This window comes from Salvelinus fontinalis, chromosome 5 (assembly GCF_029448725.1).
Source record: "Salvelinus fontinalis isolate EN_2023a chromosome 5, ASM2944872v1, whole genome shotgun sequence".
NCBI classification, from domain to species: Eukaryota; Metazoa; Chordata; class Actinopteri; order Salmoniformes; family Salmonidae; genus Salvelinus; species Salvelinus fontinalis.
This window is the reverse complement of record NC_074669.1, coordinates 48,520,695-48,545,737: the sequence shown is the minus strand read 5'-3', so window position 1 is coordinate 48,545,737 and position 25,043 is coordinate 48,520,695. Positions and strand designations below refer to the sequence as shown.

The 25,043-nt window shown below is 42.5% G+C and overlaps 1 protein-coding gene across 2 annotated transcripts in view; it reads right to left on the bottom strand.

The window, feature by feature from the left end:
* Positions 1-25,043, bottom strand: part of LOC129855749 (storkhead-box protein 2-like) — a 65,959-nt gene that overhangs the window by 14,912 nt on the left and 26,004 nt on the right. For both annotated transcript variants that reach the window (XM_055923740.1, XM_055923741.1), the window contains exon 2: positions 8,053-8,205. In XM_055923740.1, the coding sequence (XP_055779715.1) occupies positions 8,053-8,205 (153 nt within the window). The remainder of the gene's footprint in view (positions 1-8,052; positions 8,206-25,043) is intronic.

Sequence of the window (25,043 nt, the reverse complement as noted above, 5' to 3'; positions counted from 1 at the left end):
AACGACTGGCCACAACTACTGACCACAACTACAGACCACAACCACAGAAAATAACTACTGACCACAACCACAAAACGAATTACCACAACTAATGCCCACAACTACTGACCACAACACAACTACAGACCATACTACTGAACCAAATAACTACTGACCACAACCACTGACCACACAACTACTGCACCAAATAACTACCACACAAATACTGACCATAACACAACTACTGACCAAATCTACAGACCACAACTACTGAACCACACAACTATTGACCACAATCACACAACTACTGACCAACACTACTGACCACAACCACACAACTACTGACCACACGTCTACTGAACCACAACCACACAACTACTGACCTAAACGAATGACTACAACCACACAACTACTAACCACAACCACACAATTACTGACCACAACCACACAACGACTGACCAGAACTACTGACCACACAATTACTGAACCACACAACTAATGACCACAACCACAAAACGACTCACCACAATCACACAACTACTGACTACACAACTACTGGCCACAACCACTGACCACACAACTACTGAACCAAACAACTAATGACCACAACCACAAAACGACTGACCACAACCACTGACCATAACTACTGAACAGAACCACACAACTACTGACCAGAACTAATGAATCACACAACTATTTAACAAAACTACTGAACAAAACTACTGACCACAACACACCACAACTATGGACCACAACAACAACTACTGACTCAACTGCTGACCACAACCACACAACTACAGAACACCACAACTACTTACCAAATCTACAGACCACACAACTATTGACCACAACTACTGACCATAACCACACAACTATTGACCACAACGACTGACCATAACAACACAACGACTGACCATAACCACACAACTACTGACCACAACTACTGACCACAACCACACAGCTACTGACCAAATCTACAGACCACACAACTATTGACCACAACCACACAACTAGACCAATCACACAACTACTGACCACAACCGCACACCTACTTACCACAACTACTACCCACAACCACACAACTAATGCCCAAAACTATTGACCACAACACAACTACAGACTATAACTCCTAACCACACAACTACTGAACCACACAGCTACTGACCACAACCACAAAACTACTGAATACACGACTACTTACCAAACCACTGGCCATAACTACTGACCACAACTACTGACCACAACCCCACAACTACTGACCTAAACTAATGACCACAACCACACAATTACTGAACCACAACCACACAACTACTGATCACAACTACTGGCCACAACCCCACAACAACTTACCAAACCACTGACCAAAACTACTGACCACAACCCCACAACTACTGACCTAAACTAATGAACAAAACCACATACTACTGACCACACAACTAATGAACACAACCACAAAACTACTGACCACAACCACACGACTACTGAATATACAGCTACTTACCAAACTACTGAACAAAACTACTGACCACAACCACTGATCACAAAACAACTGAACCACACAACTGCTGACCACAGCCACACAACTACTGACCACAACCCCACAACAACTTACCAAACCACTGACCAAAACTACTGACCACAACCCCACAACTACTGGCCTAAACTAATGAACAAAACCACATACTACTGACCACACAACTAATGAACACAACCACAAAACTACTGACCACAACCACACGACTCCTGAATATACAGCTACCAAACTACTGACCAAAACTACTGACCACAACCACTGATCACAAAACAACTGAACCACACAGCTGCTGACCACAGCCACACAACTACTGACCACATGTAGACCACAAGTACTGACCATATCTATACTGTAGGGCCCAAAGATCCTGCAACACAACTACTGACACAACTACAGACCTACTGACCACAACTACCAGTCTGGTCTGCACTTCCTCTGACCCCAGCTCTGGTCCTGGGCATAGCTAGCTAGCTCTGGTTCTCACTACCTCTGGTCTAGCTCTGATCTCCACTATAAAATATAACTACTTGAAGGAGAATACATTAGCATATAATACAATTATTGTTGTTGGGTAACTCTTGAACCGTTCAAGCTAGAGAAACAAACCCAAGAGGCATCACTACAGACCCTGGTTTAATTTCCGGCTGTATCACAACCGTCCGTGATTGGGAGTCCCATAGGGCGGCGCACAATTGGCCCAGCATCGTCTGGGTTAGGGTTTGGACGGTGTAGGCTGTCATTGTAAATAAGAATTTGTTCTTAACTGACTTGCCTAGTTAAATAAAAGGTACAAATATAAAAAAACACCATTACTATTGCAGATACTACCACCATCTTTCACATGTTCAGGCTATCCAAATTTCTAATTCTTTGAAAGATTTATCAACTATAACTATATACATTTGCTTACATTTATATAAAATAACTCACACCAAACCAATATGTTCAGGCTATTCTATCTTTTCATCTACCTACTTTTCCCAACAATAATCAGTCACGATCATTACTACTGCAGACACTACCACTACTATAACATATTTCAAAACCATACATACTTTAAAACAAGCTAGCACCACACACCACATTTTCTTCAGGAAATGTACTTTTAGCCTAAAGCTAGCTATCAGTAGGTCTACATACAGTAAATTCAGAAAGTATTCAGACCCCTTGACTTTTTCCAAATGTTGCTACTTTATAGCCTTATTCTAAAATGTATTAAATGTTTTCTCATCAATCAACACACAGTATCCCATAATTACAAAGCAAAAACAGGTTGACATTTTTGCAAATGTACAATGTAAAAAACATACCTTATTTACATAAGTATTCAGACCCTTTGCTAAGAGACTTAAAATTGAGCTCAGGTGCACCCTGTTTCCATTGATAAGCCTTGAGATGTTTCTAGAACTTGATTGGAGTCCATCTGTGGTAAATGCAATTGATTGGACATGATTTGGAAAGGCACACACCTGTCTATATAAGGTCCCACAGTTGACACTGCATGTCAGAGCAAAAACCAAGCCATGGGGTTGAAGGAATCATCCGTAGAGCCCCACGAAACAGGATTGTTTCGAGGAATACATCTGGGAAAGTGTCCCAAAAAATGTCTGCATCATTGAAGGTCTCCAATAACACAGTGGCTCCATCATTCTTAAATGGAAGAAGTTTGGAACCACCAAGACTCTTCCTAGAGCTGGCTGCCAAACTGAGCAATCGGGGGAGAAGGGCCTTGGTCAGGGAGGTAACCAAGAACCCGATGGTCACTCTGACAGTGCTCCAGTGTTCCTCTGTGGAGATGGGAGAACCTTCCAGAAGGACAACCATCTGCAGCACTCCACCAAATCAGGCCTTTATGGTAGAGTGGCAAGACGGAAGCCACTCCTCAGTAAAAGACACATGACAGCCTGCTTGGAGTTTTCCAAAAGGCACCTAAAGGACTTTCAGACTATGAGAATCAAGATTCTCTGGTCTGATGAAATGAAGATTGAACTCCTTGGCCTGAATGCCAAGCGTCACACCTGGAGGAAACCTGGCATCAGATGGTGGCAGCATCATGCTGTGGGGATGTTTTTCAGCGGCAGGGACTGGGAGACTAGTCAGGATCGAAGGAAAGATAAAAAGAGCAAAGTAAAGAGAGATCCTTGATGAAAACCTGCTCCAGAGCGCTCAGGACCTCAGACTGGGGACAACAGGACAACGATCCAAAGCAAACAGTCATGACAACACAGGAGTGGCTTCGGGACAAGTCTCTGAATGTCCTTGAGTGGCCCATCCAGAGCCCGGACATGAACCCGCTCAAACATCTCTGGAGACACCTGAAAATAGCTGTGCTGCGACCCTCCCCATCCTACCTGACAGAGCTTGAGAGGATCTGAAAAGAAGAATTGGAGAAACTCCCCAAATACAGGTGTTCCAAGCTTGTAGCATCATACCTGCAATCGCTGCCAAAGGTGCTTCAACAAAGTACTAAGTAAAAAGTCTGAATACGTATCTAAATGTGACATTTCCATTTTTTTTTTAACATTTGAAAACCTGTTTTTCCTTTTTCAGTATGGGTCATTGTGTGTAGATTGATGTGGGGGAAAAACAACTTAATCCATTTTAGAATAAGTCAAGAGGTCTGAAAACTTTCTGAATGCACTGTATTCTACATAATTCCTAAAATATTTTTAAAGAGCTATCATCACTAGAGCTGTCATATTTCTCTACCCAAATAATAGCCTACAACTTTCTAATCATTACATCATCATTCAACTCAAATCATTCACACTGAAAGTTTTACTAATGTAAATCATGTATCTATTTACCTGAAACACACAGCATGATTGATTCAGAGTTGCTTTGCTTTCCTAAGAGTGTTGTCCACATGATCCTGCTTTTTATTCCCATCTTCTGACAGAAGATCGCTTTGTCCTATGTCTTTCTTATTTTACCCTGCTGGTCATCTATGAACACTTGAACATCTTGAAGAACAATCTGGCCTTAATGGCCATGTACTCTTATAATCCCCACCCGGCACAGCCAGAAGAGGACTGGCCACCCCTCAGAGCCTGGTTCCTCACTAGGTTTCTTCCTAGGTTCCTGCCTTTCTTCTACATCTGAATTGCTTGTTTAGGGTTTTAGGCTGGGTTTCTGTATAAGCACCATGTGAAATCTGCTGACGTAAAAAGGGCTATATAAATAAATGTGATTGACTTATTCTTTTAGTTTTCACATGCAACAACTGTAGTTTAGACATTTTCTGATCTAAATGCCCCACAATCCAAATTAATATGGTTGATATAAACTCAGCAAAAAAAAAATTAAGGTCACAGTTATGAAAACTTAGAACACTAAAGAGGTCTTTCTACTGACTCTGAAAAACACCAAAAGAAAGATGCCCAGGGTCCCTGCTTATCTGCGTGAACGTGCCTTATGCATGCTGCAAGGAGGCATGAGGACTGCAGATGTGACAATCCCTCCATCAGTGCTCAGACTGTCCACAATAGGCTGAGAGAGGCTGGACTGAGGGCTTGTAGGCCTATTGTAAGGCAGGTCCTCACCAGACATCACCGGCAACAACGCCGCTTATGGGCACAAACCTACCGTCGCTGGACCAGACAGGACCGGCAAAAAGTGCTCTTCACTGACGAGTCTCGATTTTGTCTCACCAGGGGTGATGGGATTTGCGTTTATCGTCGAAGGAATGAGCGTTAAACTGAGGCCTCTAGAGCGGGATCAATTTGGAGGTGGAGGGTCCGTCATGGTCTGGGGCGGTATGTCACAGCATCATCGGACTGAGCTTGTCGTCATTGTTGGCAATCTCAACGCTGTGCGTTACAGAGAAGACATCCTCCTCCCTCATGTGGTACCCTTCCTGCAGGCTCATCCTGACAGGACCCTCCAGCATGACAATGCCACCAGCCATACTGCTCGTTCTGTGCGTGATTTCCTGCAAGACAGGAATGTCAGTGTTCTGCCATGGCCAGCGAAGAGCCCAGATCTCAATCCCATTGAGCACGTCTGGGACCTGTTCAATCGGAGGGTGAGGGCTAGGGCTATTCCCCCCAGAAATGTCTGTGAACTTGCAGGTGCCTTGGTGGAAGAGTGGGGTAACATCTCAAAGCAAGAATTGGCAAATCTGGTGCAGCCCATGAGAAGGAGATGCACTGCAGTACTTAATGCAGCTGGTGGCCACACCAGATACTGACTGTTACTTTAGAGTTTGACTCCCCCCCTTTGTTCAGGGACACATTATTCCATTTCTGTTAGTCACATGTCTGTGGAACTTGTTCAGTTTATGTCTCAGTTGTTGAATCTTGTGTAAATATTTGTATGAACATAACATGTTAAGTTTGCTGAAAATAAACACAGTTGACAGTGAGAGAACGTTTATTTTTTTGCTGCGTTTAGTAGTCTGTATGTAACTGCTTTGCTTTAAATAATAAAGTTAAACTTTTAAACTTCTATCACAAAAATACTTTAAGAGTTAAAGCAAGTCCTACCAATTGTACTTCATGTACCAAAAGCATCTAGTTAATCCTATATAAACATTACAATTCTGTGAATGAATTCAAGGTTAAATTCTCACTTTTTTTCACTATCCAAAATGTAATCTATCCCTGCCAAGGTTAAACATCTTCCATACATTTTTACAAAAGTCCATAATCAGCAAGAACAGTTTTAAGATTCTACGGTAGCTTTATTTATAGTACTTATTATAGTATTTCAATCCTACAGATGGAAACGGTTGCATAGCACTAATGAACTGAGCCTTGCCTTTATGAGAGGCAATTCCTCTCAGTAAACTGAGTCAGTCAACAAATCTGTGAATAAGATAGGACACAACTCTACCGCAAATTATATAACCATTTATATTTTTTTGAAATAGTTTCATCAGATTCATGAATCTGCCTCAGAATAACAGTTCATATTTGAATGCAGTTAGTGTTGCGTCCTTCTCCATTATGACTATCGCCTCCCCAATAACTGGTGTCCTACAGACTAGAGACCGAGACAGAGCCAAAGGTTAGGCAACTCTGTATCCCTCCTCCATCCACCCCATGTCCTTAGCTAACCCTACAATCACAAAAGTAGGCCCCCTGGATAAATCTGTACATAAGCGTTTACTAGTAAGAGTTTACTGTTGCATGACATTACATCACACTTTGTTAATTGCCATATCAACATGACGCAATTAGAGATTAAACTCAGTTTTAGGACATCTGCGTGGAGGGAAGTGATGCTGAATTTAAAAGAAAGTTGACCTACCTGGAAAGAAGCCATGTGGAAAGTGACAGGGTAGTCTTATGTAAGTCCAGTACAGAAAAGAAACGAAAGGCTACATTGAACAAAACATTTACTCCAATTACACTGAACCAAAATATAAATGCAACATCTAAAGCTTAGTCCCATGTTGCATGACCTGAAATAAAAGGTCCCAGAAATGTTCCATATGCACAAAATTATATATATTATATTTAATTTTTCTTCAAATGTTGTATTTCTTCAAATGTTGTGCACAAATTTGTTTATGTGCCTGTTAATGAGAATTTATCCTCTGCCAAGATAATCCATCCACCTGACAGGTGTGGCATATCAAGAAGCTGTTAAACAATATGATCATTACACAGGTGCACCTTGTGCGGGGGACAATGAAAGGCCACTCTAAAATGTGCAGTTTTGTCACACAACGCCACAGATCTCTCAAGCTTTGAGACTTCCATGCCTCAAGCATATTTTCTTCCATGCCGTCCCTAGGAGGGGTGCGTCACTTGAGTGGGTTGAGTCGCTGTCGTGGTCTTCCTGTCTGGGTTGGCGCCCCCCCTTGGGTTGTGCCGTGGCGGAGATCTTTGTGGGCTATACTCTGCCTTGTCCCAGGATGGTAAGTTGATGGATGAAGATATCCCTCTAGTGGTGTGGGGGCTGTGCTTTGGCAAAGTGGGTGGGGTTATATCCTGCCTGTTTGGCCCTGTCCGGGGGTATCATCGGATGGGGCCACAGTGTCTCCTGACCCCTCCTGTCTCAGCCTCCAGTATTTATGCATCGGGAGGTGAATTTAAGTCTCTCTCTCTCTCAAATTAAATTTAACTGATTCCCTTATATGAACTGTAACTCAGTAAAACCTTTGAAATTGTTGCATGTTGCATTTATATTTTTTTTCAGCATATAAAACATGCTGCTGCAGTGTGGTATTATGGTCTGTTTTCAGAACCCTGGAATGAGTGAAGGGGACAGGAATTTTGAATGCCTTAAGCAAACTGCCTCTATACAACCATCAATGGGCCATGAATGCAGACATTACCATAAGGACATTGTGTGTGTGTGTTTAGGGGGTTACAGGGGTTGTGTTAATTAGGGCACGCAGCAGGAAGTGTTTAAAAATGTTTCTCACGAACACAGTCTTGGGGTGTATTATAGGCCAACTGTATAGAGTGAAGAAGTTGCCCTTAGACATTGTTCTTGGGTTAGTTTTGCATTTCTCCCACTGACTGCAGATACTAGCAGATACCCACAGTCATTGAGCTAATGCTAGAAATTTCCCCATGTAGCTACTGTACCTGGGAAGCATGTGGCGAGGTGTTCCATCAGGGCCTCCTGGTTGACGGGCTTGCGAGCAGAGTTCATGGCTGAGATAGCCAGACACAGGATCTCCCCCAGTGGGATGAACTGGGACTGGCTGATAGGAGACATACTGATGGGAGACACATCACCTGCAGTAGGGAGAAATAGACAACAGTCAGCGAATGAACTGTAGGAGAGAAGAGAATAACCTGGGCCCATATCTATCAAGAGTCTCAGAGTAGGAGTGCTGATCTGTCACTTGATGACTGAGTCTCCTCCCAGAACTAATACTGCTCCACATGGTCATTTTCAAGTCATGTCAATTTTTATTTAAAAAAAATTGGGGCCCATCCACCCCCATAAACATTGTTTCAACAGCTTTTTCTTTTGTTGTTACATGTACATTCTACATACATGGCACTTTTTTTAAATGTTCTTTTTTACAGTAGTTACATAGCAACAACAAAGTAATTGGATATTTTGATATATAATAGTTATGACTAGATGTAATGTATAACATGAGCTTTTAAAACACTCCCCACTCTCAGTCCATCCCACCAATCTAAACCGCTATCCCACCCCGTAAACTGCCCTTTAATGATTTCCATGTGCCATATATCTTTCAACTGTGCTGTGATGTTTCACAAATTCTGAACTTGTCTAATCACATAGTATTTAAAGATTGTAAGTTAAAGATGAATATTTCTTAATATTATATTGTTGATTGACTATGGTTTTCCAAATCTCCCAACAGTGCTATTTGTATGGTTCATTGAAGATAAATGTTGTGATTTTTCAGCCATTCCTGTACCTGTGACCAGAAACAAGCTGCATAGGGGCAATATCAAACAAATCAAATGATCTAATGATTCTGTCTCTTAGTAGCAAAATCTGCAGAGTTGAGATGGTTGTATGACCCATATACTGTACATCACATTCTGTTTGTGGCAAGAATTTTGTGTAATCATTTAAATTGAAAATCATTTTTTTTTAACCAATCGTTGTATTGTGTATCAGTTCATAAACCATGTGCCACAGAATCAGCACATCACAAATATTTTGCAACCTCTATGGCGCTATGTTCAACATTTTGGTCGTCAAGTAAAACTGATATTTTTTCTTATTTATTAAAAAGAAATTGTTGCCAATTTTGGTCTTTATTAACTTAAAGGGTAAACAAACAAGTTCCCTACCTTCTTCCCTTTCCCTCCTCCATTTTTGTGGTAATGCTGCAATCAGTTTGTTGTAATGTTGGATAGAGCAAACATTTCCATGTATGTTTGTTCACTGCACATGTGACATAACTCCACCTTTCTTATTCATAATATAATTGACAAGATAATTCCTTTTTTTATATATAAATATATATTTTTATCAATTAGCATTATTTGAATTTAACAATATTATTTGTTGTAATATTTCTTCTGTCTTTTCTGGAGGATGAAACTGGAATTAGAACTGGCTGTCCATGGCTTGTTTTTAGAAGGGGCGGTATTTTGAAAAAGGTTCCATTTTCAATTACCTGAAAGTGAGAGGTTGTAATCTGGATAAAAGGTTAAAAAAAAGGGGTGAGTCATTCTTACTAATCTACTGGAGAACTAGTTAAGGTTTAAGTATAACTTCTGTATGACTGATGATTCTAGTGGGAGGTTTAATGAATGAATGAATTAATTAATATACAGTCCCAGTCAAAAGTTTGCACACACCTTCCCTTTCAAGGGTTTTTCTTTATTTTTACTATTTTCTACATTGTAGAATAATAGTGAAGACATTAAAACTATGAAATATCCCATATAGTAACCAAAAAAGTTTAGAAAAATCTAAATATATTTTAGATTTCAGATTCTTCAAAGTAGCCACCCTTTGCCTTGATGACAGCTTTGCACAATCTTGGCATTCTCTCAACCAGCTTCATGAGGAATGCTTTTCCAACAGTCTTGAAGGAGTGCACACATATGCTGAGCACTTGTTGGCTGCTTTTCCTTCACTCTGCGGTCCAAATCATCCCAAACCATCTCAATTGGATTGAGGTCGGGTGATTGTGGAGGCCAGGTCATCTGAGGCAGCACTCCATCACTCTCCTTCTTGGTCAAATCGCCCTTACACAGAAAGGAGGTGTGTTGGATCACTGTCCTGTTGAAAAACAAATTATATTCCCACTAAGCGCAAACCAGATGGGATGGCGTATCGCTGCAGAATGCTGTGGTAAGTGTGCCTTGAATTCTAAATAAATCACTAACAGTGTCACCAGCAAAGCACTGCCACACCACCTCCTCCATGCTTCACAGTGGGAACCATACATGCAGAGGTCATCCATTCACCTACTCTGCGTCTTGCGTTTTTTGGCCCAAGCAAGTCTCTTCTTCTTATTGGTGTCCTTTAGTAGTGGTTTATTTGCAGCAATTCGACCATGAAAGCCTGATTCACTCAGTCTCCTCTGAACAGGAGACTGTTGATGTTGAGATATGTCTGTTACTTGAACTCTGTGAAGCATTTATTTGGGCTGCAATTTCTGGGGCTGGTAACTCTAATGAACTTATCCTCTGTAGCAGAGGTAACTCTGGGTCTTCTTTTCCTGTGGCGGTCCTCATGAGAGCCAGTTTCATCATAGCGCTTTTTCTTTTTTTGCGACAGCACTTGAAGAAACTTTCCAGAATGAGTGACCTTCATGTCTTCAAGTAATGGTGGACTGTTGTTTCTCTTAGCTTATTTTAGATGTTCTTGCCATAATATGGACTTGGTCTTTTACCAAATAGGGCTATCTTCTGTATACCATCCCTACCTTGTCACAACACAACTGATTGGCTCAAACTCATTAAGGAAAGAAATTCCACAAATTAACTGTTAACAAGGCACACCTGTTAATTTAAATGCATTCCAGGTGACTACCTCATGAAGCTGGTTGAGAGAATGCAAAGAGTGTGCAAAGCTGTCATCAAGGCAAAGGGTGGCTACTTTAAAGCATCTCAAATATATTTTGATTTGTTTAACACTGTTTTGGTTACTACATGATTCCATAGGAGTTATTGCATAGTTTTGATACCTTCACTATTATTCTACATTGTAGAAAATAGTAAAACATTCATAAAAACCCTTGAATGAGTAGGTGTGTCCAAACTTTTGCCTGGTACTGTATATTTAAAAAATAACCCCCTGAACACATAAGTAAATAGGTAAACTGGGATATGACTAAATAATTAATCATGGTGATTTTTCCACAAATAGACAGGTATTTACCTTTCCATGGTAGAAAGATATTTATTTGCTAACTTTTAGTTCAAATTTGTTGTAGTAAGTTCCTTTATTTCTTTAGGGATATGAATACCATGTATGTCCACTTCACCATCAGACCATTTTATTGGTAAACTACATGGTAAAGTTGTATTTTTTAACAATCCAATACGTCAAATGGTACAATTGTAATAGTTCGGTTGTAATCCAGAGATGTTCGAAAAATTATCTAGATCCTCTATGAGGCCGTGCAGGGATCCAGATTTTATTGTTTGATTTTAATAGCTAACATTTCGATGGCCATGATACATAGATGTACCGACAGCGGACAGCCTTGTTTTACTCCTCTTGACAGTTTAATACTCTGAGAAGTAGACATTATTTGTTATTTTACACCTGGGGTAACTATATATAACTTTAACCCAGAGATTTGCCAAAATTAAAATAGTCCAGGCATTTATATATAAATTCTAGTCAAACTTTATCAAAAGCCTTTTCAAAAACGTCTATGATTACCAGACTTGGTTTCCTAGATTTTTCATAGTGTTCTATTGTTTCAATGAATTGTCTTACATTATCTCCAATGTATCGTCCATGTAAAAAAGCTGGGATGATCAGGATGACTAACATCCGACAATACCTTTTTAATTCTATGTGCTATGCATTTAGCTAGGATTTCTGAATCACAACACCAGTCTAAGTGGCCTCCAGTTTTTTAAATGGACTGGATCTTTATACTTACTACCTGGGTCCTGTTTCAGTAATAGTGAAATCAAACCTTCTTGCTGCGTACCTGATAGTTTACCATTTAGGAGTGGTTAAACATGCCAATATTGGATCTTTGAGTAGATAAAAAAAGGTTTCATATACCTCAACTGGTATACCATCCAGCCCTGGAGTTTTCCCTGTTCTAAAGACTTTAATTGCATCAAGAAGTTCCCACTCGGCAATTTGGCCCTCACACAAGTCTTTCTGTACAGCTGTTCATTTTACACTATTATTATGAAAAAAATTCCTTACAGTTAACTTCAGTTAGTGGAAATGGAGGAGACTGAAAAGAGAAGTACTTTGCTTACGCTTTCAAAATATAATTTAGTGAATCATAGATAATTTGTTTCTGTAAATTCTTTTTGGTAGCATTTCTATGTTGAAGATTCTAAAATAATTGTGATATTTTATTTATTTTCCATCCAATTCACTTGATTTTTTATAATACATTATACTTGATTGTCCCGGAATAAGATCCTCCATTTCTTTTTCCTCTAATTTATTCTGTGCCTTTATTGTACAGTTTGTTAAGGCGTTCCTCCTCCTCTCCATTTTCGGAAAAGGAGGAGTATTGAGGGAACCAAGGTGCAGCGCGTTGAAATGACATGATGAATTTATTTAATAAGACAAAACGAACTATACTTGAAAATGATACAAAATAACAAAACGAAAGTAGACAGTCCTGAACGACGAACTTACATACAACGTGACGAACGAAATGAACAGGAACAGACTACATGAAATGAACAAACCGTATACAGTCCCGTATGGTGCAAACATTGACACGGACACAGGAGACAATCACCCACAAACACACAGTGATAATGCCCTACCTAAATATGACTCTTGATTAGAGGAAAATGCAAACCACCTGCCTCTAATCAAGAGCCATACCAGGCAAACCGAAACCAACATAGAAACAGGTAACATAGACTGCCCACCCAAAACACATGCCCTGACCATAAACACATAAAAACTAACATAAATAGGTCAGGACTGTTACAGTACCCCCCCCCCCAAGGTGCGAACGCCGGGCGCACCAGCACAAAGTCCAGGGGGGGGTCCGGGTGGGCAGTTGACCACGGTGGTGGTTCCGGTTCAGGACGCTGTCCCCGTACCACCATAGTCACTCCCCTCTTCTTTCTACCCCTTCTAATGCCCACCCTAACACTACCTTCCCCTAAATAAACAGCTAGCACCAGGACAAGGGGCAGCACCGGGACAAGGGGTAGCACCGGGACAAGGGGCAGCACCAGAACAAGGGGCAGCACCAGGATAAGGACCATCACTGGAATAAGGGGCAGCACCGGGACAAGGGGCAGCACCGGGACAAGGGGCAGCACCGGGACAAGGGGCAGCACCGGGACAAGGGGCAGCACCGGGACAAGGGGCAGCACCGGGACAAGGGGCAGCACCGGGACAAGGGGCAACACCGGGACAAGGGGCAGATCCCGGCTGAAGGACTCTGGCAGGTCCTGTTTGGACGGCTCTGGCAGGTCCATGCTGGCTGACGGCTCTCGACGCTCATGGCAGACTGACGGCTCTCTACGCTCATGGCAGGCTGACGGCTCTTGACGCTCATGGCAGGCTGACGGCTCTCGACGCTCATGGCAGGCTGACGGCTCTCGACGCTCATGGCAGGCTGACGGCTCTCGACGCTCATGGCAGGCTGACGGCTCTCGACGCTCATGGCAGGCTGACGGCTCTCGACGCTCATGGCGCTCTGACGGCTCTGGCTGCTCATGGCTCTCTGACGGCTCTGGCTGCTCATGGCTCACTGACGGCTCTGGCTGCTCATGGCTCTCTGACGGCTCTGGCTGCTCATGGCTCTCTGACGGCTCTGGCTGCTCATGGCTCTCTGACGGCTCTGGCTGCTCATGGCTCTCTGACGGCTCTGGCTGCTCATGGCTCGCTGGCGGCTCTGGCAGATCCTGTCTGGTTGGCGGCTCTGGCAGATCCTGTCTGGTTGGCGGCTCTGGCAGATCCTGTCTGGTTGGCGGCTCTGGCAGATCCTGTCTGGTTGGCGGCTCTGGCAGATCCTGTCTGGTTGGCGGCTCTGGCAGATCCTGTCTGGTTGGCGGCTCTGGCAGATCCTGTCTGGTTGGCGGCTCTGGCAGATCCTGTCTGGTTGGCGGCTCTGGCAGATCCTGTCTGGCTGACGGCTCTAGCGGCTCCTGTCTGGCTGATGGCTCTAGCGGCTCCTGTCTGGCTGACGGCTCTGTAGGCTCATGGCAGACGGGCGGCTTTGCAGGCTCATGGCAGACGGGCGGCTTTGCAGGCTCCTGGCAGACGGATGGCTCAGATGGCGCTGGGGAGACGGATGGCTCAGATTGCGCTGGGGAGACGGATGGCTCAGATGGCGCTGGGGAGACGGATGGCTCAGATGGCGCTGGAGAGACGGATGGCTCAGATGTCGCTGGGGAGACGGATGGCTCAGATGGCGCTGGGGAGACGGATGGCTCTGGCCGGATATGGCGCACTGTAGACCTGGTGCGTGGTGCCGGAACTGGAGGCACCGTGCTAATGACAAGCACCTTCCTACTAGTGCGGGGAGCAGGAACAGGGCACACTGTATCCTCAAAGCCTACTCTACCCCTGATGCGTGGTACCGGCACTGGTGACGCCGGGCTGAGGACAAGCACATCAGGATTAGTAGGGGGAGAATATATAGTGTGTACAGGGCTCTGGAGACGCACTGGTAGCTTAGTGCGTGGGGCCGGAACTGGAGGCACCGGGCTAGATGCACGCACTACAGGGAGAGTGCGTGGAGGAGGAACAGGGCTCAGGATACGCACTGGTAGCCTAGTGCGTAGTGTAGACACTGTAGGTACTAGGCTGGGGCGGGGAGGTGGTGCCGGAAATACCGGACCGTGGAGGCGTACTGGCACTCTTGAGCATTGAGCTTGCCCAACCTTACCTGGTTGAATACTCCCGGTTGCCCGACCAGTGCGGGGAGGTGGAATAACCCGCACCGGCCTATGTAGGCGAACCGGGGAAACCATGCGTAAGGCAGGTGCCATGTATGCCGGCCCGAGGAGACGCACTGGAGACCAGACACGTTGAGCCGGCCTCATGACACCTGGCTCAATACCCAATCTAGCCCTCCCAGAGCGGGGAGGTGGAATAACCCGCACCGGGCTATGCACTCGTACAGGAGACACCGTGCGCTCTACTGCGTAACACGGCGCCTGCCCGTACTCCCGCTCTCCACGGTAAGCCTGGGAAGTGGGCGCAGGTCTCCTACCTGCCCTTGGCCCACCACCCTTTAGCCCCCCCCCCAAGAAATTTTTGGGAGTTACTCACGGGCTTTTTCGGCTTCCGTGCCAGACGCGTTCCCTCATAGCTCCGGTTCCTCTCTCCGGTAGCCTCCGCTCTCCTCAGTGCCTCCAGCTGTTCCCATGGGAGGCGATCCCTCCCAGCCAGGATCTCCTCCCAAGTGTAGCAACCCTTTCCGTCCAAAACATCGTCCCATGTCCATTGCTCCTTCTTTTCCTGTCCCTTTCTCCTTTGACTCCGCTGCTTGGCTCTGGGTTGGTGGGTGATTCTGTTACGATAATCCTCCTCCTCTTCATCAAAAGAGGAGGAGCAGGGATTGAACCAAGGTGCAGCGCGTTGAAATGACATGATGAATTTATTTAATAAGACAAAACGAACTATACTTGAAAATGATACAAAATAACAAAACGAAAGTAGACAGTCCTGAACGACGAACTTACATACAACGTGACGAACGAAATGAACAGGAACAGACTACATGAAATGAACAAACCGTATACAGTCCCGTATGGTGCAAACATTGACACGGACACAGGAGACAATCACCCACAAACACACAGTGATAATGCCCTACCTAAATATGACTCTTGATTAGAGGAAAATGCAAACCACCTGCCTCTAATCAAGAGCCATACCAGGCAAACCGAAACCAACATAGAAACAGGTAACATAGACTGCCCACCCAAAACACATGCCCTGACCATAAACACATAAAAACTAACATAAATAGGTCAGGACTGTTACACAGTTTGTATTGCTATCCATCTGTACTGTTATTTCTTCTATTTCCTTTGTTAATATGAACTCCTTTGACCGAAATTGTTTTTGTTTTAAAGGTGAGTATTGAATTTCATGACCTCTAAAGGCACATTTAAAAGTGTCCCATACAATAAGTGTTACCCAATTGCCTTCCTCTGAATGTATCCATATAAATGAGGAGGCACAAAGGTGATCATCTATAGGGGAGAATGGGGTAAATTGAGCTCTACTCTCCCCTTATATAATATCCCTGCCTTCACTCACCACACATTTAGTCAGATCCCACCATATTAAAAAGCAGAAGCCTTCAGAAACCCAAGCGTGAATACTCTGAACCCGGTTCTAAGTTAACTAGTCCTCGCAAAGACAAGGGAGGTGTAACCAATCACAATCAAGTTCGGCATTCACAAGTTTTCAAAGCTCCCCGCCAGTAATGCACACACATTCTCTCAAGTAGTTGATATGACAATGCATCCCAATTGAGCTCTTTTTCCTTGGTTGCTTTTTGGGCATCGCCATAATCTCAGATGAAATGTGTCTGACGTCAATTGAGGTTTGCTGTAGTGTAAACAAGTACTTGTCTATTGTGGTTCTACTCGTTTCATTCAGATATTAAGATTATTTATTTTAGGTCATTGATATCAATCACATTAATTGCATCAACTGCCCTTTTCTGAAGATCTCTAGGGTAAATTGTGTTCATCGATAACAAAATAATATTTTAAGAGCTCATCTGACACTCTTTGAATGTGGTCAAACCAAAATCAGACTTGATTTGAAAAAGCAACATTAAAACAGACAACACAAAGGACAGAATTAAGAAAAAAAGAGGTGAAAACAAAGTGAAAAGAGTATAACAAGACAAAATAAGAAAAAAGGTGACATTATACACCTTCTTATACAAAGAGTGTTTGATGTTCATTCTGGGTTTTTGTAACCCTTTGTAACATGCCAGTTTCAAAAGTGGTGTAACACAGATCCATGCACTTGAACGACATGTGGATGAAATATAGATCAATCTTTGAATGCTGCATGAGCTATGGAAGTTCTGATAGCTAACTCTTCAGGACTCAAGCTGGGTGATTATCAGGGAAAGGACTCGCAACAGTTGAGTTCTGTGTGACTCAGTTGGGGCTCAGTTGGTAGAACATGGTGCTTGCAATGCCAGGATAGTGGGTTTGATTCCTGCTGGAGCCACCCATTCGACAATGTAAGCACGCATGGACGTGAGTCACTTAGGATAAAAACGTCTAATTAATGACATTATATATATATATTTATACACACCAGAGGAGGCTCCTCACAGGAGGAAGGGGAGAAAAATGTAAATAGTTCATCATTAAAAAATGTATCCTTTTTAGATAAAACTATACCAAATAATTGATTAAAAACACACTATTTTGCAATGAAGGTCTACAGTAGCCTTAACAGCACTCTGTAGGGTAGCACCATGGTGTAGCCGGAGGACAGCTAGTTTCCGTCCTCCACTGTTACTTACTTAGCTAGCAAATGCAGCTAGCTAGTTTAGCCTACTCAAACGTCCGGTTCAAACCGAGAAGGATGCTATGTTACCTAGCTGGCTATGGCTATTCAACACTAGAACTCTTCCAAGTTAAGGTAACCTTTTGGTTGGATTAAATTATTGCCAACGGGGCCCGCAGGTGTAACTGCTTGCTAACTGTACACTGTACTGCATGAATGTAGCGGGTTTACTAAGGCATTAGTTTTAGTAGCTATGGTGACTTGACGTTAGCTAATATGGTGACAACGATGTAGGATGTGTGTAGCAATGTGGTTATGCTATGAAGGTTTGGCTTGGAAAGGTTTTTTCACCTGGTCACAGACAGCTGATGTGTTGTGTACTCAAGTCCAGAAGCAAAGGGCAAAGGTGAGAGGAGGTGAGCGCGTAGATGTGAAAAATAATTATCCAATGATCAAAGGGATCATGCTGTTTGTATGTGGCGGCTATGAAAGTGAACTGTGTCTGCGTGTGATCAGCGGTGTATTCACTCAGCCGATTCTGTTCAATTTATTTTTGTTAAACGGAAGCAAACGTAACGAAACGTGGATAAACATAGCTGAATTTGTTCAATAGAAACTCTTGTTGGACAAATGGTTGGACTAATGGTTACACCCTAGATCAGCTAGATGCAGGCAAGAGTGTGTGAGGCAGTATTGAATGTGTTGATGTCTGTCACCTTGATTACTCAAATTTCTCTCGACCTGTGCACCTACATTGTAAACTTTCATTCATAGGCTAGGTTGTAGCAAACTCATGATGGCTATAGGGAAAGTTTGAGTATCATGTAGTAGCCTAAACCTATCAATGTTACATTGAGCTGGGTGAATGGAATATGAATGTCATCCAATGTGCTGTAATAGAAATAAGGCCATGCTCATAAAAAAAAATGATCGTCCTCCCTCATCTTAAACGGTACCGACCGCAACTGATACACACTGAGTGTAACCAACTTCATATAGCCACACAGAAGAAAGACACAGACACCCACACTTCAGATTGACTTTTTATCTGTAGTAAAATATATCAAACAGTGATGACAGGCATTGACAGTACGGTCACAGCCACATGCTCACTGCTCTCAGAATATCTCTATCAGACTGAATGCACAAAGTGATCGCATGGTATAAATGCATTGTGTTTAGAAAATAACAAAAATAGAGTAAGACATAACTGCAGTAAAAGATATCAAACAGTGATGACAGGCTGGTCACAGCCACATGTTCACTGGTTAGGTAGGACAGGATATGATATATCTTATATGCCCTCAATCTGAAGTGAAATAAATCCATAAATACAGAACACAAGTACAAACCTTTTTATATAAAACTTTTAAGGTAATAAGAAAATAAACATTCACTTAATATTTCAATAAAGAAGTTTTTAATTACCAATAAATCACCTGCTAGCAATAGCTAGCGTGACATTACAGTGCACTGACTGACGGTGCTAGTTAGCTCGACATCAACATGGCTAGCTCCTGAGTGGCGCAGCAGTCCCGAGTGTGCTCCCGAGTGGCGCAGTGGTCTACGGCACTGCATCTCAGTGCTAGAGGCGTCACTAGAGATCTGGTTCGATTCCAGGCTGTATCACAACTGGCTGTGATTGGGAGTCTCATAGGGCCGCGCACAAATGGCCCAGCGTCGTTAGGGTTTGGCCAGGGTAGGCCGTCATTGTAAATAAGAATTTGTTCTTAACTGACTTGCCTAGTTAAATAAAAGGTAAAAAAATATATATATATTGCTAAGCCAGCAAACACTTGGTTAACTTGCCGAAATAGGCTTTAAATACATTAACGGCAACATAAATATATGCATAGTCACATTCGCTATTGACCTTGGGATATATGAACCAGTTTTCAAAAGACACTATTGTGTTAAACAGTTTTTATGTAGAGAGGGAGATACAAACCTGCTCTCAGAATATCTATATCAGATTGAAGAGCAGGCAGACCAACTTTCCAAATAGGGGAGAAGCACTCAAAACCCACTAGCTGTTCTTTCAAGGAAAAAAATACAAAAAAAGTCTGAAGACCCCTTGTGTTGCCCACCTTACTACAGTGGCAGTAAATATTTCTATGAATTCGACAACACATAATAAAAGGAAACTTGATTAATATCACACCTTTTTCTGAAGTGAATGGTTTCACCCACTACTCTGCCGCGAACGGTGGTGTTCTTTAATATTTACATTGGCGCAGCGCGAGCGAGGTTGATGGAAACTGTACATTTTCACTTTGTCATGAGTATACAAAACATTGAGGACATCTGCTCTTTCCATGACATAGACTGACCAGGATAATCCAGTTCAAAGCTATGATCCCTTATTGATGTAATTTGTTAAATCCACTTCAGTCAGTGTAGATGAAGGGGAGGAGACAGGTTAAAGAAGGATTGATAAGCCTTGAGACAATTGAGACACGGATTGTGTGTGTGCCATTCAGAGGGTGAATTAGCAAAACAAAAGATTTAAGTACCTTTGAACGGGGTATGGAAGTAGGTGCCAGGCGCACCGGTTTGTGTCGAACTGCAACGCTCTGGGTTTTTCACGCTCAACAGTTTCCCGTGTGTATCAAGAATGGTCCACCACCAAAAGGACATCCAGACAACTTGACAACTACTAGCACACAGCACAGACCCCCCTGCAGACCCCACAAGATATGTCACCAGAGGTCGCTTCACATTCCCCAAGTCCAGAACTGACTATGGGAGGCGCACATCAGGTAACTGATGCAAGAAGTAGAATCCAATTTAAAAACAGATAAAAATACACATTACGGAACAGCAGGTACTGTGAAGAGACACACACACAGGTACAAACACAGGCGTACGCTCACAAATGCTAGCGCATGCACTCTACACACACGTACATTGTAATATTGTTATATGGTGGTATTATACATTTTGTATTGTAGATATGTAGTGGTGTAATAATGTTTTATTATGTACTATTTTATATTTTGTTTAATATGTAAGTGCCTTAATGTGTTTGGACCCCAGGAAGAGTAGTTGCTACATTGGTAGCAGCTAATGGGGATCCCTAATAAATACAAATAAATACAACTGTGGGAAGCATTGAAGTCAAAATGGGTCAGCATCCCTGTGGAACGGTTTTGACAAGTCGTGGAGTCCATGACCCGACGAATTGAGCCTGTTCTGAGGGCAAACGGGACGGATGCAACTCAATATTAGGAAGGTGGTATACAAGGTTTGGTATACTCCATGTATATATAGTCCAGCAATAAATACTATGTATCCTTGGTGTCGCATATACAGTATCAGCAGCCCAATGATATATTGGAATTAGACCAAATGTTTGTGGGACTGTAACCATGTTTCCATCCAACCATTTTTATGCGAGTCAAGTATGTGTCGGGAAAAAAACAGGCCTGATGGAAACAACAAGTGGTCTGTAAACTTCCCTAAATGTCAACAAAACAATAAAACGTTCAACAGGGAGGAACAATTTTTTTGGTCAGTGAAATAGATCTTGCGACAATGGCAGTGGAAAAGCTTTTTTGCGCAATTGTTGATATAATAACTGTCAAGTAAACTACAGTCATGTGATGCTAAGTGGTCCTCTGACTACTTGGAAAATAATGCACAGTTTATTAGGCTACAGATTAAATAAATGATGATAAACTTCCCATGGTGGTGAAAGTGCACAGTGATGAGCTTGATGCTCATTTCCAATAAATATGAAGGGTCTTAATTTGTGTTTAGCTGCCAATTGAAAAATCTATATTATGTTGATTTTATCAATAATCTCATCATGTACCCTCTGCAATACATCTGTGAGCTGTTGGCAAGAGTGCAAGTGCCAAGGCCAGGGTGGGCAAATTTGACATTTATCGCAAGGCTTTTTGTGGCAAAACCATTGACAGAATAAAACAAAGAAATTATGTTTTTTATTTGATCAATTACAAGTTATAGGACAAAGTATATAAGACATTACACACAGCTTGCTATTCGCAACAAAACAGTTTGATGGAAACACACCACTGCTGGTAAATGCACATATCTTTTTGTGGATGGAAACCAAGCTAGTGATGAAAACTGGTAGAACGTATCTTCGCCATATTAGCTACACTTCCACCCACGTACCAAAAAGACCCCACCATGTCGAATTAACAAATTCTGTCGACATTTATAAAATTGTACCTGCATTTCCTCTTGTTTCCATCAGCCCATCCTGACTTTTTTCACGCGTCAGGTAATTCATCCACATGAAATGGTTGGATGGAAACCTGGTTATTGAGGCTAACACAGGTCCAATGACGAAAACAGGGCAGTTAAGCTTTGCATTCATTGATTTATTCTTGCCGGACAGGACACCAGTGTTCCTATTATTCACCTGTCACATTTTACAAAATGTCCTTCATTTTTATGACGCCATCTAGAATTTACAGCTTCTCGTAAAAGCAAAATAACTTAATTTGGGTTCTTGCACTGGGTTCTTGCATTGTCATTAATAAGTACATTAACAATGACAACTCTGCTGCCTGTATACAGTCCATGTTTGAAGAATGCAGAGAAGAGAGAGCTATTAGTGCTTCCATCTCTCAAGCTCCTCTCTGCTACCCTTAATACAATCATCCTGAGGAAATCCTAGAGGTTCGTCAGTGATGTCAGCATCCAGGATGGCCAGAATGAGGGTGATTATTTTTATCCTCGTTCAGTATATGAATGTGGAGCGAGACAACGAGATGAGTTGCTCAAACTGTCACACGAATCCTTCATTGATATACTGTATATTGAATATTTGAATGAACGTTCGAGTTGCACGTAACTGTAATTAGGATTTGGCCCGAAGTGAGTAACAGAGAGAGAGAGAGAAAGAGATATACAGTACCAGTTCCAGAGGCTTAAGAGGCATCCTCTTAGTGGCTGACTGATTTTCTACAACTCAAACAGCTGACTGGAGGCAGGGAACAAGGGCTTACTCATGCGCAGCCTCCTCCCTCTCCTCTATACATGTTACTACATAGAGGGCTGGCTAACACCGCAGCACTACCGTGGCCTGATTTCTCTACCCACGCCTCAACTGCAGCTGGGGCCCAGGTCCACACGGTCCTAGCCAAGAATTGAGCCAGAAATAACATTTAGCCTTCAGATGCTTTTGGGAAACCAGGCCCAGCTCTACTTCACAAAGACAAACAGACAGCCAAATGTTAGAATGTGTTTGCTAGATTACAAGCACATCTGCTTCTGCAGTGCATTCAGAAAATATTCATACCCCTTGACTTAGTCAAAATTGTATTGTGTTACAGCCTGAATTCGAAATTTATTAAATAGACTTTTTAGAAATGTTTGCATTTGTCACGCCCTGACCTTATATATCTCTGTTTTTCTATATATTTTTGTTAGGTCAAGGTGTGACTAGGGTGGGTACGCTAGTTTTGTATGTCTAGGGTTTTTGTATGTCTATGGGTGTTGTATGTCTATGGGTGTTGTATGTCTATGGGTGTTGTATGTCTAGGGGTGTTGTATGTCTAGGGGTGTTGTATGTCTAGGGGTGTTGTATGTCTAGTGGTTTTGTATGTCTATGTTGGTCTGATATGGTTCCCAATCAGAGACAGCTGTTTATCGTTGTCTCTGATTGGGGATCATATTTAGGTAGCCATTTTCCTCGTTTGTGTTGTGGGATCTTGTCTACATCGAGTTGCCTGAGTGCACACATGTAGCGTCATGTTTCGTTTTGTTCTTTTGTTAGGTGAGTTTCAGTTGATTAAAATTATGTGGAACTCTACTCACGCTGCGCCATGCTCCCATCTTTACGACGATTGTGACAGCATATGTATAAAAAAATTTATACAGAAATATCTAATTTACATGTTACATTCAATACATGTTAGATTCACCTTTGGCAGCGATTACAGCTGCGAGTCTTTCTGGGTAAATCTAAGAGCTATGCACACCTGGATTGTACAATATTTGCAGATTATTATTTACAAAATTCTACAAAATGTGTTCAATTGGTTGTTGATCATTGCTAGACAGGCATTTTCAAGTCTTGCCATTTAAGTCAAAACTGTAACTAGGCCACTCAGGAGCATTCAATGCCGTCTTGGTTAGCAACTTCAGTGTATATTTGGACTTGTGTTTTAGGTTATTGTCCTGCTGAAAGGTGAATTTGTTTTCCAGTGTCTGTTGGAAAGCAGAATGAACCAGGTTTTCCTTTAGGATTTTGCCTGTGCTTAGCTCTATTCCATGTATTTTTATCCTAAAGAACTACCCTAATCCCTGCCGATGACAAGCATACCCATAACATGATGCAGCCACCACCATGCTTGAAAAATGAAGAGTGGTACTCAGTGATGTGTTATGTTAGATTTGCCCCAAACATAACGCTTTGTATTCAGGACATAAAGTTCCTTTCTTAGCAATTTTTTTTGACGTTTTACTCTCATGCCTTATTGCAATCACGATGCATGTCTTGGATTTTTTTTAAATTTTGTACAGGCTTCCTTCTTTTCACTCTGTCATTTAGGTTAGTATTGTGGAGTAACTACAATTGTTAATCCATCCTCAGTTTTCTCCATTAAACTCTAACTGTTTTAAAGTCACTATTAGCCTAATTGTGAAATCCCTAAACGGTTTCCTTCCTCTCTGACAACTGAGTGACTGGGTGTATTGATACACCATCCAAAGTGTAATTAATAACTTCACTATGCTCAAAGGGATATTCAATGTCTGTTTTTTTACCCATCTACCAACCAACAAGTTCCCTTTGTGAGAAATTGCAAAACCTTCATGGTCTTTGTGGTTGAATCTGTGTTCGAAATTCACTGGTTGACTGAGGGACCTTACATATAATTGTATGTGTGGGGTACAGAGATGAGGTAGTCATTCAAAAAAATATTGTCAAACACTATTGCACTCAGAGTAAGTTCATGCAACTTAATATGTGACTTGTTAACACAGGGCCCCCCTAGGGGAGTGTCCTCAGCCCTCTGCTGTACTCCCTGTTCAACCACAACTGCGTGGCTTTGCACGACACCAACTCCATCATCAAGTTTGCTGATGACACCACGGTTGTAGGCCTGATAACCAACAACCACAAGTCAGCCTATAAGGACACTTCCTTATAGTGAACTGGCATTGTGGTGCCAGGACAACAACCTCTCCCTCAACGTCATAAAAAAGGAGTTGATTGTTGACCTCAGGAAGCAGGGACCATGGGCCGATCCACATCATCGAGACTGCAGTAGATAGTCATCAATTTTAAGTTCCTCTGTGTCCACATCAGAGGACTTGACATGGACCAACAACACCACCACTCTTGTCAACAGGGCGCAACAGCGCCTCTACTTCCTAAGGAGGCTGAATAAATTCGGCATGCCACTCCCGGTCCTCTCCAAATACTACCACTGCACCATTGAGAGCATCCTGAACGGTTGCATCATGTTCTGGTACGGGAATTGCTTTGTCTACG